We start from the raw sequence: 16,770 nt of genomic DNA, 5'->3' as shown, positions 1-16,770 counted from the left end.
CTACCCAGAAATTACTACTGTTGGCATTCTGGTACACATCCTTTGTATTGTTTTTTTTTTCTTCTTCTTCTTCTTCTTTTTCTTTTTCTTTTTCTGTCATACACTTCTTTGAACCCGGTGTACAAACCTTTGCTGCTGGTTTTTATTTCCTTAAGATAGATCCTAGAGAGGAATTACTAATTCAGAAAGCTTATGACTGTTCTTAAGGATTTTAACATCTTGCCAAGCCGCATCCTGGAAAGAATGCTCTCATCTATACGAGTGCTCTTGCAGCAGGCTTCTTTTAGAAGCCACCACGGATTCCCAGAGGTCAGACTTGTCTATCATTTTCAAATGCCTGGTCTCTGCTCTTTTATCTGGAGGGGGAGGGGGGCCATCTGCTTTATTTACTGAAATGTATCCTGTATTTATCCAGTGGCTAGAGCAGGGAGGGGAGGAGAGAAGACAGCCACCCAGCGTGGGGCCTGGTTCCTGAGGGCCACCTGGTGTCCCAGCCCCTCGCAGCTCCACTCCTTCGTGGGTTCACCTGGCATCCAGGTGCCTTGTACTTGGCTCCGGGCTGAGGCTGGGACCTCAAAAGCTGGGTTTGGATTCCAAGTCACTTCGCTGCTGCAAAAAAGCCACACCGAGAGCGAGGAGGGGCAAAATTAAGATTAATTTTTTTCTTCTTCTTCTTCACAAGGGCCTTTTGTGCTCCTGGGAGCCTCCCTCCTTGGGACTGTTTTGGTCCATTAGTGAGAGGAGAGGTGACTCTGCTAAGAGCCCTCCCCCAAACAGCGCGCCTCCTGCAGCCCCAGAGCCCACCTGTGCCTCCTCTCACCCGGGGCCCTCTGCGCCCGCCCCTGGCCAGTGTCCCTCCCCCGAGGCGTGGCCCCCCGGCCCGAGAGGGGCTGGTAAGCCGGAGCCCGGGGCCAACCGGCTTCTTCCTTCGCTCCCGCCCCGGCTGCCGCCTGCCAGCTCGGGACCGCAGCCACGTCTGAAAGCGCCTCATTGTGTGCGCTGCGCTCCGCTCGCTCCCCGCGGGCAGCGCCGGACGCGCACTGGGGAGCGCGGGGCCCGGGGCTGGGGCGGGCGGGGACCCCGAATCTGGTCCTTGTGGCCCCAGGACTGCCGCCAGCCACCCCAGCATCTTCTGACGCCTCTCTTTTTTTTACGGAAAAGCCTGCCCTGTTTACAGGTACCTCCGCCGCGGGTTCCCCAGGTGCCTCCAATACCTTGGCATCCGTAACGCCCCATCACCCGTCCCTGGCATCACCGGCGCCCCTTAGTAACCTCGGGATCTCCGCGGAACTGATCAGCCCGGGAAGGGAGGGGCTCCCGGCGCAGGGACGGCAGGCTGCGGAGTGGAACTTGGAAGAGGCGACAAGGAGCCTTTTCGGAGCCTCGGAAGCAGCCGCGCCAGGTCAGCCCGGGACCTCCGCGCGGCTGTCTCCGCCTTGGGCGGGCTTGGGGCTGAGCCTGGGTCAGGGTTGAGGTGGGGAGATTTTGATCTTGCAACCGGGGGGGTGGGGGGTGGGGGTGGGGGGGGGAGTGATCGTTTTATCTGAACGAATAAAGCTGGGAGGGGTTGAAAGTGATGGTTTTATCTGAACGCGCAAAGACCATGGGAGGGGTTGAAAGTGACGGTTTTATCTGAACGCGCAAAGACCATCGCTGCCCAGGCACTAGTTTTAAACCGTCTTCCAGCACGTCAGCTAATCCAGATAGCTCTCCGACGGCATTTTCCACGGAACTCCTGAGAAGCGGCAGCTTGGTGAGTGAATCTGGAACCAGACCCAGCTGATTTTTGAGTCTGGCAGCCCCTGCCTGGGCCACAAGAGAGACCTCTCTTGGCCTCGGCATAGGTGCCCAGCAAATGTCAACTCTCCTGTTCCTTCCCTCTTGTACCAGAGACGTGGGGATGGGAAAGCTGAGGCCTGAAGAACTGAAAGGCTTTGGCTGCCCTGAAACCATGAGTGAATGAGCCAAGTGCTGCCCCCTGGCCTGTGTGGCTCTGTTGAGTGTAGTCAGGCCAATGCATCAAAAGGTAGTGGGTTCAAATCCCAGTCAGGGCATATACTGAGGTTTGATGCCTATCAGGGTGCGTGCAGGAGGCCACTGACCCATGTTCCTCTCTCCCTCTCTCTCTCTCTCAAATCAATAAGAATAGTGTGCTGCCTTAACTGGTTTGGCTCAGTGGATAGAGCATTGGCCTACGGACGTAAGGGTCCCAGGTTCAATTCCAGTCGGGGGCATGTACCTTGGTTGTGGGCACATCCCCAGTAGGGAGTGTGCAGGAGCTGATCAATGTTTCTCTTTCATTGATGTTTCTGGTTCTCTATCCTTATCCCTTTCTCTCTCTGTAAAAAATCAATTTTTTATATATATATATATATATATATATATATATATATATATATATAATTTTTTTAAAGAATTATATATTTTTTTAAAGAAAAAATATATAATTTTTTTAAAGAATATATATATATATATATATATATATATATGTATATATAATTTTTTTTTTTTAAAGAATAGTGAGTGCTGACGAGGCTAAGGATCAGATTGTTCCATTCACACCTCTCCAACCTGGATGGTACGTCAGCTGACGCACAGGGAGCTTAGGGGTGACTTGCTCAGGCCCAGGCCTCGGTGGTTGTAGAGGCAGGATCTGAACCCAGTCTGGCTTTCACTCACTGGTTTACGTTTTCTATGGACGTGTTCTGGCCCTGTCTGGCTGGCCACGTTCTGTAACTAGGGTGCTCGAGTCACCTGCACCGGGTTAGGCTATTGTCCTTGAGTTTCCCTTGTAAAACCCAAGGGTTCCCTTGGAATCATAGAATATAGTTGTAACCCATGGTTTGGAATATTCCCGAGCAAGTACTCATAAGTGTACTTTGTATGAGATATTGTCCTACTTTTTAAATATTAACTCATGAATCACCCACATGTACAAACAACTTCCTACACTCTGTTCTGATCTTGAGAAGCTCTCTAACATTGTCTCTCAACTATGTTTTACAGTTTAATGCTACTTTGCAGTGAAGTCTAAGGCTTTCCAACTCATTTAATTGTCAAATTAAGCCCATGCTTGTGTAATGCAGGGATCGGCAAAAATGGATTTACAGTTCAGAGTATGTGAAACAGTTTATTCTTACGTTATTTATTATTTATTTGCATTATGTAAACCTATTTTTGCCAACCCTGTTTTATTTCCCCCATTTTATAGATTAGAGGGTGAAAGGGCACAGAGAGGTTAAGTAACCTGCCCAAGATCACGCAGTAGATGATCAAGTGGAGTCACACTATTAACCACTGTACTACCCCCCTCCTTCCTCTAAAGAGACAGACCACATCCTGCTTCTGTTCTCGTAAGGGGAGATAGGTACAGCAATGCATAAACAAGAGAATTCTGGGTAGTGATAATAGCATTAACAATGGTTTCTCAATATCACCTAATACAGTACTCAGTTCATATTCAGATTTCTCTGATTGCTTTCAAGATATCTTCTTATGGTTGGTTGCTCTGGGTCAGAATTCAAAGAAGGCCCACAACTTGTTATGTGTTTTGAGTTGTTTTCTTCTAAAACAGTCTCTTTTTTATGTCATTGACTTGTAAGAATGATTTACTTTTTAAAAAAATCAATCCATAAAAATAAAAGCTTACACAAACACACCAGAGAACATTCCAGATGATCTCTGTAATAAAAAGGTTCAGCCGTAACCGGTTTGGCTCAGTGGATAGAGTGTCGCCTGCAAACTAAAAGGTCCCAGGTTCAATTCCGGTCCAGGGCATGTACCTTGGTTGCGGGCACATCCCCAGTGGGGGGTGTGCAAGAGGCAGCTGATCGATGATTCTCTCTCATCAATGTTTCTATCTCTCTATCCTTCTCTCTTCCTCTCTGTAAAAAAAATCAATAAAATATATATTTTTAAAAATAAAATAAATAAAATAAAAGGGCTCAGTCAACACCTGGGGGAACACAGGGGAACGTGCTAAATGCGCACCCCCTACCTCCCTATGGTGTGTGTGTTACTAATGAGAAGAGGCGGAAGGCCCAGACTGCAGGGCCCTCCAGCTGCCAGGTTCTATGCCCAATTTTAGACCACACAGGTGCTGTGCAGAGTATGCTTTGAGGATCCCCAACCCCAGAGCTAGGGAAAGGGGTTTATGGGTATCTGCTCTAAAGTTCCCCCAGGGTGACTCTGAGCTAAGGGATTTGAGGCTCTTTTCCCAGACTAATTTGATTTCATTTCCCAATACATTCTTGCAGGCAAATCTGTCTCCTCCAGCAACATCTGGGTTGTGTGACTCCAGCCTCCCTGACTCTGGTTGGTGCCACAGGGCAGGCAGAGAGATGCCAGATGTGCTAGGCTAGGGCTTGGGGTTGGCCACCTGTTTCGCCACAGCCCAACCCAGCTCACGGGGCTGAGGGAGGGCGTGTGAGCCTCCACACCATTACTGCATAGGAGGTAATTCATCCTACTGCCCAGCCTTCTGGTCAACTGGAGACCACCTCAGCCGGGAGGTAGATATGCAGGCACCTCTCTCCCTGCAGTGGAGGCGGGAGCAGGCAAAGTGTACCCATGCTTCCTTTAACCAACTAAAAAGAACTGATTTTATGACTGCCAAAGTAATAAAAGTTTATTGTAGACCATCTGGGAAAAGGCAGCACGACACTAATAAGAAAAATCAGTACTTGTAATCTGGCGATAGGAAATAATCGCTAATATTTAGCACGTATCATTCCAGCTTTCCTGTTATAAATACACACTTGTGTAATTATTATAACAGCTTTATTGAGATATATATACACATACAGTGGTGCCTCACACAACGAACTTAATTCGTTCCAGGAGCAAGCTTGTTATGCGGAAAGTTCGTTATGTGAAACGCGTTTTCCCATAACAATGCATGTTAAAAAAAATAATTCGTTCTGTAGCATAAAATATGCTAAGATGACATAAAAAAATATGCTAAGATGACATATTTTTATTTAGATACATCTAAAAACATAATTTTTTTTAAAAAAAAACACACATTTTTTTAATTTTAAGACAGACTAAGTAGAGTCTACCGAATCTTGCACATCTTCATCCATTTTCTGCTTTTTGGCCGATGGTTTCATGAAAAACCTGTCCAAAGTTCGCTGTGCGAGGCGTTCGTTATGCGAGGCACCACTGTACATTACAGTTCATCCTTTTAAAGTATACAATTCACTGGCTTATCGTATATGTAGTGTTGTGCGTTAATCACCTCAAGGTTTATCCATGTTGTAGCATGTATCGGCACTGTGAAGACAGACCCACATCCCGTGTGGTTCAGGGTTCGGAATCTGGAGAAGGGGCTGCACGCAAATAAAAGAGACGAGACAAGAAATAATAATATTTATATGACTATCTGGTGGGGAAGTTGCTTCAGCTACCATTGTCTCTACTAAACAGTGGGTGCACAGCTCTCACCTCTGCCAGGGGCTCAAGGGTCACCAGCATTCTGGGCTCCTTGTCCACAGCTCTCTGCGAGTGAAGACAATGGAAGGCTTCCCACAGGTACTTCCTTTTTTTTCATCCTCATTCCTTTTTTATTGCCAAATAATATTCAATTATATGAATACATCACATTTTGTTTATTCCTTCATCAAATGCTGACTATTTGAAATGTTTCCATTTTAGGCCGTTAGAATAATGCTACTGTGACAGTTGGTAAACAACTTTTTGTGTGGACATGTTTTCAGTTCTCTTGGGTCCATATTTTGGAGCGGAATTGCTACATGGTGACTCCCTGTAAGCTTTTTGGGAGAGGACTCTTTCCATAGCTACTGCACCATTTCCCATTCCTGTCAGCAGTGTATGAGAGTTCCAGTTTCTCCTCATTCTCACTAACACTTGATATTACCTATCTTTTTCATTACAGCCATCCTAGTAGATAAAAGTGGGCTCTCATATTTTTTTCATTAATCCTCACCTGAATGATTTTTTGAGAGTGCAAGGGAGGGGGAGAGATATAGAGAGACACATCGATGTGAGAGAGAGACCACAACGATTGGTTGCCTCCTGCTCACACCCCGAATGGAGCCAGAGATTGAGCCGACAACCAACATACATGCCCCTTGACCAGAATCCAACCTGAGACCCTTCAGTCCACAGGCTGATGCTCTAACCACTGAGCAACTGGCTAGGTTCTCATTGTAGTTTAGTTGCATTTCTCTAGTGACCAAAAATGTCAAGCATCTTTTCATGTGCTTATAGGTTAATTGTACATCTTCTTTGGAGAAATTTCTTTTTTTTTTATTTTATTTATTTATTTATTTATTTATTTATTTATTTATTTTTTATTTTATTATTTTTTTTAATCAATCTTTATTGTTCATATTATTACAAAGGTTCCTCATTTCTTCCCCCCTCCACCAGGTTCCCACCCCACCCTCCGCCCCCTCCCCATCCCCCATTGTCCTCATCCATAGGTGCACAGTTTATGTTCAGTCTCTTCCTCCCTCCCTTTCCCCGATAGTAAATCCCTTTTCAGATAGTAAATCTGTTACTTAGCATTATCTCATATCAATAATACCTCCACATGCCCAATGATACACTTCACACAAAAGACATTTCCAAATAGGTCAACCAGCCTCATCCAGGCCCCACCCAAGGCACTTACAGATCAACACCCCAGCGCTATACTAACTCAACACATCCAGATCTAAGCCTTCATCACTTGATTCAGCAGACCCTCAAGTTCCCGCAAAAGTTTCCAGCCATGTCTGAGAGGCAGCCGTGGGCAGGTACAGGCGAGGAGCGAGCTGTTTCGGGCCTGGCTGCTCCGGGCCTGGCCTCTGTTGCTCTGGTTCGTTCCACAACCAGCTGCTCCGGGTCTGGTCACTGCCGCTCCCGACCTAGTTGCTCTGGACTTGGCTGTTGCTGCTACAGGCCTGGCCGCACCCGACCCGGCTGCTCTGGGACCGGTTGCTCCGGTCCCGGCCGCTCCGGGCCTGGCCGCTCCCAGCCTGACAGCCGCTGCTCCGGGCCTGGCTGCTCCCAGCCTGGCAGCCATTGCTCAAGGCCTGGCCGCACCAGACCCGGCTGCTCCGGGCCTGGCCGCTCCCAGCCTGGCAGCCGCTGCTCCTGGCCTGGCCGCACCAGACCCGGCTGCTCCGGGCCTGGCCGCTTTTGGAGAAATTTCTACTTAAATCTTTTGCTCATTTAAAAATCAGGTTGTCTTTCATATGGAGTTGTGACAGAATTTTATACACTTGTATTTTGGGTCTAAGTCTTTTGTTGTGTATATGATTTGCAAACATATTCTCCCATCGATGGGTGTTCTTTTATTTTATTGATGGTGCCCTTTGATATTCCTGTTTTTTGGGTATTTTGTGTGTGTGTGTGTGTGTGTGTGTGTGTGTGTTTAACACAATTGGTGTCATATACAACATCTTTCTAAGTCTCCGTTTCTGCATCTGTAAAATAGGCTGAGCATCAGGTCTACTTCATAGGGTGGTTGTGAAGATTAAACCTGAAGATGGTAGAAAAGGCCTGGAATACAGGAAGCCCTCAGTGGGTGGTATTTACTGATGATCTTTGTACCCCCTCCACCATAAGCTCTTACCTTCCCCCCCCCCTCCCATCTCTCTTTTCCTCCCTCTCTGCTTGATACTTTTTCTTTTATTTTCCTTTTCTCTCTCCCTCCCTTCCTCTTCTTGCCTTCCCTCCTTTTTAAGCTTTCGCCCTAATGAATGGCCAGTCTCCATTAGCGCTGTTTTTGCCCTGCTGGGGTGGTCCTTAATACCTAGAGTCCACTGATCCCGCATCCAGAATCCATTTTCTCTGGCCTTTGGGATTCCTCAACAGGGATGGCCTCCAGCTGATGCTGAATTGAGAGAAATCTGAGCCGGGGATTGTACCTATAATTACATTTCTCTCCCTTAGATTCTTTGCCAGGGCTGGGGGAGGCTGCTGAGTTTAGGGCAGGCAAAGCTGGGTTACAAGTCAGCGCTACCCAGACAGCTCGATTCCTGGGCTCCAGCTCTTCCATCACACTTTCAGGGGGAACTAATATGGTCGCACTCTTGTGTAAACTTCCAGGGATGCCTTGTGTTTATTTAAGCTAAGTAGATTATTATTATTATTATTATTATTATTATTATTATTAAATTCTCACCCATAGGATGTTTTCATTGATTTTGAGAGAAAGAGACAGAGAGAGAGAGATCAGTGTGAGAGAGAAACATTGATTGGTTGCCTCATATATGCCCCCCAACTGGCAATAGAACCTGCAACCTAAGTACGTGTTCTGACCAGGAATCGAACCCTTTTTTAAAAAATATATATATCTTATTGATTTTTTACAGAGAGGAAGGGAGAGGGATAGAGAGCTAGAAACATAGATGAGAGAGAAACATCGATCAGCTGCCTCCTGCACACACTCTACCGGGATGTGCCTGCAACCAACGTACATGCCCCTGACCGGAATTGAACCTGGGACCTTTCAGTCCGCAGGCCGACACTCTATCCACTGAGCCAAACCGATTTCGGCTCCCAAAAGACTTCAAACAGGAAAGAATTCAGAGGAGAGGCAGGGGACTTCCAGGATGGGGAACTAGTAGGCAAAGGTTTAGGAAGGAACCCATCCCAAGACCCTCCCCTGGGGGATCTGGCCCTTGGATTTAAACCTCTGCTCTGTGCCTCACTAGCTGAGTATTCATTGTCAGAACCCATTGCCTCAAATTAAAACAAACAGGGATAGTTCCTACCTCCTGGGGACTCGGGGAGGATAACATTCAATCATGAAGATAAACGTACACATCACCGTGCCTGCCTGACGTGGTCTTCCTAACTTTGAACCCCGGGGCAGTCGGTAGGTGTGCTGAACTAAAGGCTCCTTCTGGGGACCTGCACTTCTCCGGGCACCCTACGTGGCACAGGATGTTTCCACTCCCCTTCCTAGTTCTTGAGCTCCAGTACCAGGATCAGATAGCAGCGGTTCCTGTATTGTGTAAGTCACTTAAGAAGACCTCTGGCTTCCCTGGAGTGCAGGTAACCAACACCTTGGCCTGTGGCCAAGATCCTTGTCTGCAAGGCGGGGCTGGGCTGTCCAGGCAGCCGAGTTTGGGCCAGCGCATCCGAGCCCTGCACTCCGCGGGGCCTGGAGAGGCCAGTTTAAAATATTTTTTATTGATTTTTTTAAATAAATTTTTATTGTTCATATTATTACAAATGTTCCTCCCCCCCCCCCACCCACCATTGCTCTCCTCCACCAGGTTCCCACCCCACCCCTTTCCCCACTCCCCATTGTCCTCATCCATAGGTGCACAGTTTATGTTCAGTCTCTTCCCACATCCCCCTCTCCCCTTTTCCCCAAGAATCGTCAGTTCACTCCCCTTCCATACCTCTGATTCTATTATATTCAACAGTTAATATTGTTCATCAGATTTTTTTTAATATTTCCTTGGTTTTTAGATTCACTTGTTGATAGTTACGTATTTGTTGTTCATAATTTTTATCTTTATTTACTTTCTCTTCAGAAAGAACCCCCTTCAGTAATTCATATAATTCTGGTTTGGTGTTGATGAACTCCTTCAGCTTTTTTTTATTAGTGAAGCTCTTTATCTGGCCTTCGATTCTGAGTGATAGCTTTGCTGGGTAGATTATCTTTGGCTGTAGGTTCTTATTATTCATCACCTTGAATATTTCTTGCCATTCCCGTCTGGCCTGCATGGTTTCTGTTGAGAAATCAGATGACAATCGTATAGGTGCTCCTTTATAGGTAACTACCTTCTTTGCTCTTGCTGCTTTTAATATTCTCTGTCTTTTGCTCTTGGAATTTTAATTATGATTTGTCTTGGTGTGGTCCTCTTTGGATTCCTCTTATTTGGAGTTCTGTGCGCTTCCTGGACTTGTAAGTCTAATTCTGTCACCAGGTGGGGGAAGTTTTCTGTCACTATTTCTTTCAGTATGTTTTCGACATCTTGCTCTCTCTCATCTTCTGGGACCCCCATAATTCTGATGTTGGTTCGCTTGAAGTTGTGCCAGAGGTTTCTTACATTATCTTCAATTTTCTGGATTCTCTTGCCTTCTAGCTTCTGCGGAAGAGTGTCTTCTGGCTCTTTATGTTCCAACTCTTTGACTTGATTCTTGCGATCTTCCATTCTGTTTTTAGGACTCTGTATAATATTTTTTATTTCAGACAATGTATTCTTTATTTCTTGTTGATCCCTTATAACTTCTCTTTGATTCCTTATTAATTCTAGTTGATCCCTTTTCATATCCTCATAGGTCTTATCCATCTTTTCTAGGAAATTCTTGAAAAACCTTATAAGCGTAGATTTGAACTCTATATCCAGTCGCTTTTTGTCCTCCATTTCTTTCGTTTGTTATCTATTTCGTCTCGGCATTTTCGCAGCTTTCCTGAGTTGGTAGCCTTAAAAGTCTCTGTGTTCTGCTTGGATGGGGCGGGGTTTCAGTGTGGAGCCTACAGCCTTGGCTTCCGTCAGCCCCGCCCTATGCGGCTCCTGAGTGTCAGAGTCCTTCAGTACTCGTTCCCAGCGCCTCTGAGAGAAAGGTGCCCTCGATCTTCACCTGCTACCAAACAGTCTAGGCTTTCCCTCAGTGAGCCCGGAACTGGGGTTCAGTTCAGGTGGAAGTGGAGTTGGAGGTGGCGTTCAGAGCAGTGTGGAGCCCCTGTCTCCTTCCCGCCAGGGCAGTCCCGCGGCACAGCCAACCGTCCCTTCTCTGCGCACAATGTGCGCGCCTCCGGGACCTCCTTTCGCCGCTCCCCCGGGTTCCGCCTTATAGCCCAGCTCCCTCTGGATGAGCCTGGGTCCCCAGGGTCTGGCCTAGAAATGGGGTTCAGAGCAGTCGGAACTGGGGCCCAGCACAGTCGGAGTTTTATCTCCTTCCCGCTAGGGAATGCCAGCCAGGCACTCAGCTTCCCTCCTCTCTGGCTCCGTCCTCTCTGCGTGCACCGCCTGTCTCCATACCTTAGGCTTTTACAGCTCCTCCGCTCTTTCTTCTGGTTTTCTCCTTGCTTCTCGTTGTAGAATTTCCAGTCAGTCGACTTTCCTGTAGTTCTGGGTAATGTCCATTTTATATTTTAGTTGTATTTTATTGAAATTGTTGTGTGTGGCTGCGGCTAGGTGTTTACCTGTTGGCCATCTTGGAACGACCTCTGATTTATTTTTATTTTTTTTTTTTACAGAGAGGAAGGGAGAGGGGAAATTATATATTTTTTAAGAAAGTGCCAGGGGCTTAGCAATGGAAGTCCTGGGTTTGAGTCTCGGTTTCCTGCTGTCTCTTCAAGCCTTGGGTCTTTTACCTAAAAAACTGAGATTATAATGCCCGCCTCAGGGGCTGCTGAGTTAAATCATAGGGCGGATATAAAGCATCTCACATTTGAGATGATGTATGTCAAGCACACCAGTTATGAGTTCCCTTCCTCTCCTGCCCCCTGTGCTCAGGGGAAGCAGAAAAGGAGAGGCAATAAGTATAGAGCAGATGGGTGGTGACTCTCCATGTCTTCCAGGCTTTCAGGAGTGGGTATGGGATCCAGGAGGCAGTTCCACCTGGAGTTAGCAGATGGCAGCTGTTGGGCATCTTCCTTCCACTCCTACAGCCTGCCACAGAGATGGCATCTGCTCATGATCTAGACCAGTGTTTCCCAAAGTGTGGTACGCGTACCCCCAGGGGTACGGGAAGAGTTTGGTGGGGATATGCACTGCACCGTGCTTGGCTGCGCCTAATTCTACGTTCTCATGAGTACGAGGGGTACTCAGCATTACGAAAATTATAGAAGGGGTACACATATGTCAAAAGTTTGGGAAACACTGATCTAGACCAAGCATGTCAAACCCAAAGGCTACCATGGGCCAAATAAAGGAGGTATGCAGCCCCGGGCCGCGAGTTTGACATGCTTGGTCTGGACCCTGGCTTCTCTCAGTGGGGACATGGACAGGGAGGGTGTTATCAGGGAGCAAATAACTGTGAAGCTAAGGAGGAAACTCCCAGGCCTCTGCCTTCCAAAGCACCTCGTCCTTGATCATTGCAGGAGAACCATGTACAAAGAGGAGAAAACTCGGGAACTTTGGGGTGTGGGAGGCTCAGTGTTCCTTTCTGCACCACAAGCATGGCATTTTAAAGATTTGCCAAAGGATTCAGGGTGGTTGGGGCCGGAGGTAAGCCTGGGAGGTGTTGGGATTCTAAGCAGAGGTGACCTCAGGTGTCTCATCTGAGTGATCTCCATGGCTCCTCCTTGCCAGCTCACCACAGCAAGAATAGTCTTGTACCTTACCAAGCCAAGCCCTTTCCTCTGATGCATTTGTACCAGCATTCCTCTCAGCAACTGTAAGAGGTTAAATGTGATCCCCAATTCACGAAGGAGGACACTGAGCCTTGGAGAATTCAAGTCGTTTGCCCCAGGTCTCACAGCTCCTAAGTGGCACGGGAGGAGCTCAAAGCCAGTCCTCTCTCCCGCACTTAGCAGGAGAGACAGCCAGTTCACTCGTTTGGAAAAATGTATCCAGCACCCGGTCAGAGCCCAGCTGCAGCCAGGGCAGGGCTGTCGCCCCGGTAGGGCTCCTGCTTTCTCAGGACCGGAGGCTCCTCCAGGCATCCCCCAGGGGTTTGTGATAGAGGTGGGCAGCTGTCCCAGCAGCCCCCGGCAGTAGTGGGTAACCTCAGCAGGGAGATGGCAAGCAGCCGCCAGGGGCCTGACTCTACGCTCACCTCCCAGCTTCTCTAGCTCCATCCTCTCTCTCTCCCTGAACTGGTTTCTTCTGCAAACTCACAGGTTCCAGAAGGACACCCTCCCTCTGGAGACCAAGCATCCTGTAGCACTTCACTCCCCATGGGTGACGGCAACAGTCGGTGTTCTTTGTCTTTTATTTGTTTGTTTACTTTTAATAACAAAAGCTGTATCTGCATGTTAAAAATTTTCAAACAGCCCTAACCGATTTGGCTCAGTGGATAGAGCATCGGCCTGCAGACTGAAGGGTCCCAGGCTCGATTCCGGTCAAGGGCATGTACCTTGGTTGCGGGCACATCCTCAGTAGGAGGTGTGCAAGAGGCAACTGATTGATGTTTCTCTTTCATTGATGTTTTTTCTTTTCTTTTTTTTTTTTTAATATATTTTATTGATTTTTTACAGAGAGGAAAGGAGAGAGAGAGAGAGCTAGAAACATCCATGAGAGAGAAACATCGACCAGCTGCCTCTTGCACACCCCCCACCAGGGATGTGCCCGCAACCAATGCACATGCCCTTGACTGGAATCGAACCTGGGACCCTTCACTCCGCAGATCGACGCTCCACCACTGAGCCAAACCAGCTTCGGCTCATTGATGTTTCTAACTCTCTATTCCTCTCTCTTCCTCTCTGTAAAAAAATCAATAAAATATATTTAATTTTTTCCCCCAAACAATGCAGAAGCTCAATGTGTAGAAAATTATGAGGGTTTAGTACATTCCTCCTGCCCCCAAGCTCATACCAATACTCCAGGATCAGCGTTGTCCCCTTTTTACAGATGGGTAAACTGAGTCATGGAAAGTTTAAGTGTTTGGTCCAAGATCACAGGCTAGGAGGTAGCTGAACCAGGATTCAACCTGAGGATTCAATCACCCACCAAGCTGTTCAGCTAAACATCCTAAATATAGCTCCCTAAAAGGAATTCTTAACCAAAAGGCAAAAGTTTTTTTTATTTGTTTTGTCTTGTTTTTAAATATTTCCTTCAATCCTGCAGGTGTTGCTCAGTGGTTGAGCCGTGACTTCTGAACCAGGTGGTCAGAATTAGATTCCCCAATAGGGGGCATACAGGAGGCAGCCAATCCATGATTCTCTCCATGATGTTTCTATGTCTCTCTCCTCCCTTCCTCTTTGAAATCAATAAAATATATATTAAAATATTTCCTTCATCAGATAGGGAGTGAGGAAGGAGGAGAAGAGGATTTCTCATAGTAGTCTGCCACTGGCCTTGTGCTCTTCACAGACCAGATCGTGGCTTAGGTCTTACCTTCACGTTCCCCGGGCTGCTGCTCTCTGCAATCGCAGAGCAGAAGCTGGGATGTGCACAAGGGTACTGCTTCCCTCACTGCCTCCCTTCCCTCCCGCAGGCCCCTCGCAGGCAGGCAGCATGTGGCTGCCACGCATCTCCAGCACCACGGTGACGGCGCTCCTGCTGGCGCAGACCTGCCTCCTGCTCTTCCTGGTCTCCCGGCCCAGGCCGACCTCCCCGGCGGCGGGCGGCGAAGGGGACCGCGTGCACGTGCTGGTGCTGTCCTCCTGGCGCTCCGGCTCGTCCTTCGTGGGCCAGCTCTTCAGCCAGCACCCCGATGTCTTCTACCTGATGGAGCCCGCGTGGCACGTGTGGTCCACGCTGCCGCAGGGCAGCGCGCCGGCGCTGCACATGGCCGTGCGGGACCTGGTGCGCTCCGTCTTCCTGTGCGACATGGACGTGTTCGACGCCTACCTGCCGCTGCGCCGCAACCTGTCGGACCTGTTCCAGTGGGCGGTGAGCCGCGCGCTGTGCTCGCCGCCCGCCTGCGGCGCCTTCCCGCGCGGCGCCATCAGCAGCGAGGCTGTGTGCAAGCCGCTGTGCGCGCGGCGGCCCTTCGGCCTGGCGCGCGAGGCCTGCCGCTCCTACAGCCACGTGGTGCTCAAGGAGGTGCGCTTCTTCAACCTGCAGGTGCTCTACCCGCTGCTCTCCGACCCGGCGCTCAACCTGCGCGTCGTGCACCTGGTGCGGGACCCGCGCGCCGTGCTGCGCTCGCGGGAGCGGACGGCCAAGGCGCTGGCGCGCGACAACGGCATCGTGCTGGGCACCAACGGCACGTGGGTGCTGGCCGACCCGGGGCTGCGTGTGGTGCGCGAGGTGTGCCGCAGCCACGTGCGCATCGCCGAGGCCGCCGCCCGCAAGCCGCCGCCCTTCCTGCGCGGCCGCTACCGCCTGGTGCGCTTCGAGGACCTGGTGCGCGCGCCACTGCCCGAGATCCGCGCGCTCTACGCCTTCGCCGGCCTGAGCCTCACGCCGCAGCTGGAGGCCTGGGTGCACAACATCACGCACGGGCCCGGGCCCGGCGGGCGCCGCGAGGCCTTCCTCACCACGTCCCGGGACGCGCTCAACGTGTCCCAGGCCTGGCGCCACGCGCTGCCCTTCGCCAAAATCCGCCGCGTGCAGGAGCTGTGTGCAGGCGCGCTGCAGCTGCTCGGCTACCGGCCCGTGTTCTCCGAGCAGGAGCAGCGCGACCTGGCCCTGGATCTCGTGCTGCCGCGCGGCGGCGCCAGCAGCAGCTTCAGCTGGGCCTCGTCCTCCGACGCGCACCCTGGGCCTTAGTGGAGGGAAGGCCCGGTGGTGGTGGCGGGATCGCCGGGGCCAGGCGGAGACTTTGGTGGCGAGCGGGTGGGGGTACACAGGGCACAGGCCGCTGCTGGCGGGGCCGGGAGTTTGGGAATCCTCCTTTGTTTTAGGAAAGTACTGTCCGTCCCCCCCACCCCCTCACTGTTCGTTGCCACTTTTTGATTTTCCTTGGAAGTCCTTTGATTGCAGCTGGGTTTCCCTCAGGCACATTCTTCATAGAAAGCAAAGCTCGGGCCCAGCCAGTGTGGCTCAGTGGATTGAGTGTTGTCCCATGCACCAGGAGGTCACAGTTGGATTCAGGTTGCAGACTCGATCCCCAGTGGGAGGCATGCAGGAGGCAGCTGGTGATGTTTCTATCTCCGCCTTTCCCTTCTCTCTCTAAAATAAACCCAATAAAAATATTTTTAAAAAGGAAAACAAAGCTTGTGCCCCTACTTCCTCTGGGCACTGGGAATAATAGCTCAGACAACGGCTCCTACTGAGGGGCTTTCTTTCCCCGTATTTCTCTCCTGCCTTGGGAGAGAAGGCTGGGAAGGTCTAGGAGGCAAGCCAGGGGGAGGGTGTGGTGGAGCAAGAGGTTGTTGGCAGCAGGATCAGTGCCTGGAGGGCAGTCACAGGGTGAATGTAACCGGATCCGGCTTGCTATGAGCTTGGGCAGCCGGTGGGGAGGCAAGGCTTTGTCTTCCTTTGGTCCTTTCAGGCTGGGCAGAGTGAGACCCCTCACTGCAAGCCACAGCACCTAGCTCTGGAGCAAAGCCTCGTTAGAAGGATGCTGGATGCGTAGAGGGCTTAGAACTGAGCCCAGAAAATGACTGAACGTGGGGGGAGGAGGGGAGCTCACAAACCCTCCAGAAAGGTCAAGGCAGCAGACTGGAGGCCACACAAATAGGATACAGCAGATTCCCCGGGAGCACAGAGTTGGTCTGGAAGCTGACAGTTGCCGCCAGAACTACTATGCCTATCACCTCTGGAAACGGAGCAACCCTCGCTGTGGCTGGCAGGCACAAGAAGGGGTTCCAGAGGTCGCTGGCCTCTGAGTCTCAGCCTGGCTGTGGTCTCAGATTGTAAGACCTCAGTTGTGGGCCCACATCCATCCCGCAAGTAGGCAAGGCAAAGGGGATGTGGTGTTTGCTGCTGCTTTTTGTGCAGGAAGCAGTGGTATGTTGTCCTTGAAGCTGAGGTGTCGGGACTCCTCATTGGAGGATTCTGTCAAGCGATAGGGCTTCATGCTCCATAAAACCCAGACCTGCCCCTGCTCACAATATTATGGAGAAGGTATTTAAAAAAAAACACAAACCAGATTTATTTACCTGGCGGGTGTGGCTCAGTTGGTCAGGTATCATCCCCATGCACCTAAAGATGGCTGGTTAGATTCCAGATCAGGGCACAGGCCCAGGTTGTGGGTTCCATTCCTGGTAGGGGGTGTGCAGGAGGAAAACTGATCCTTCCTTCT

General features: G+C 49.8%; 1 protein-coding gene across 3 annotated transcripts; it reads left to right on the top strand.

Annotated features, from left to right (window-relative positions):
* The first annotated feature begins 1,122 nt into the window (after window positions 1–1,122).
* On the top strand, window positions 1,123–15,743 carry LOC311633722 (carbohydrate sulfotransferase 6). Of its 3 annotated transcripts, none has more exons than XM_084906757.1 (3): window positions 1,123–1,177; window positions 1,687–1,753; window positions 14,074–15,743. In XM_084906757.1, exon 3 carries the CDS (start codon window positions 14,094–14,096, stop codon window positions 15,291–15,293), a length of 1,200 nt encoding a protein of 399 aa, XP_084762883.1. In that variant the 5' UTR covers window positions 1,123–1,177; window positions 1,687–1,753; window positions 14,074–14,093; the 3' UTR covers window positions 15,294–15,743. The 3 variants fall into 3 exon arrangements, with proteins under 3 accessions (XP_084762883.1, XP_084762884.1, XP_084762882.1); XM_084906756.1 differs by lacking the exon at window positions 1,123–1,177 and adding an exon at window positions 1,294–1,402; XM_084906758.1 differs by lacking the exons at window positions 1,123–1,177; window positions 1,687–1,753 and adding an exon at window positions 1,280–1,402.
* Window positions 15,744–16,770: the final 1,027 nt, after the last annotated feature.

This window comes from Pipistrellus hanaki, assembly GCF_964339955.1.
Source record: "Pipistrellus hanaki genome assembly, chromosome: 15".
In the NCBI taxonomy this organism is placed as follows: Eukaryota; Metazoa; Chordata; class Mammalia; order Chiroptera; family Vespertilionidae; genus Pipistrellus; species Pipistrellus hanaki.
This window is presented reverse-complemented; position numbering and strand designations above follow the sequence as displayed.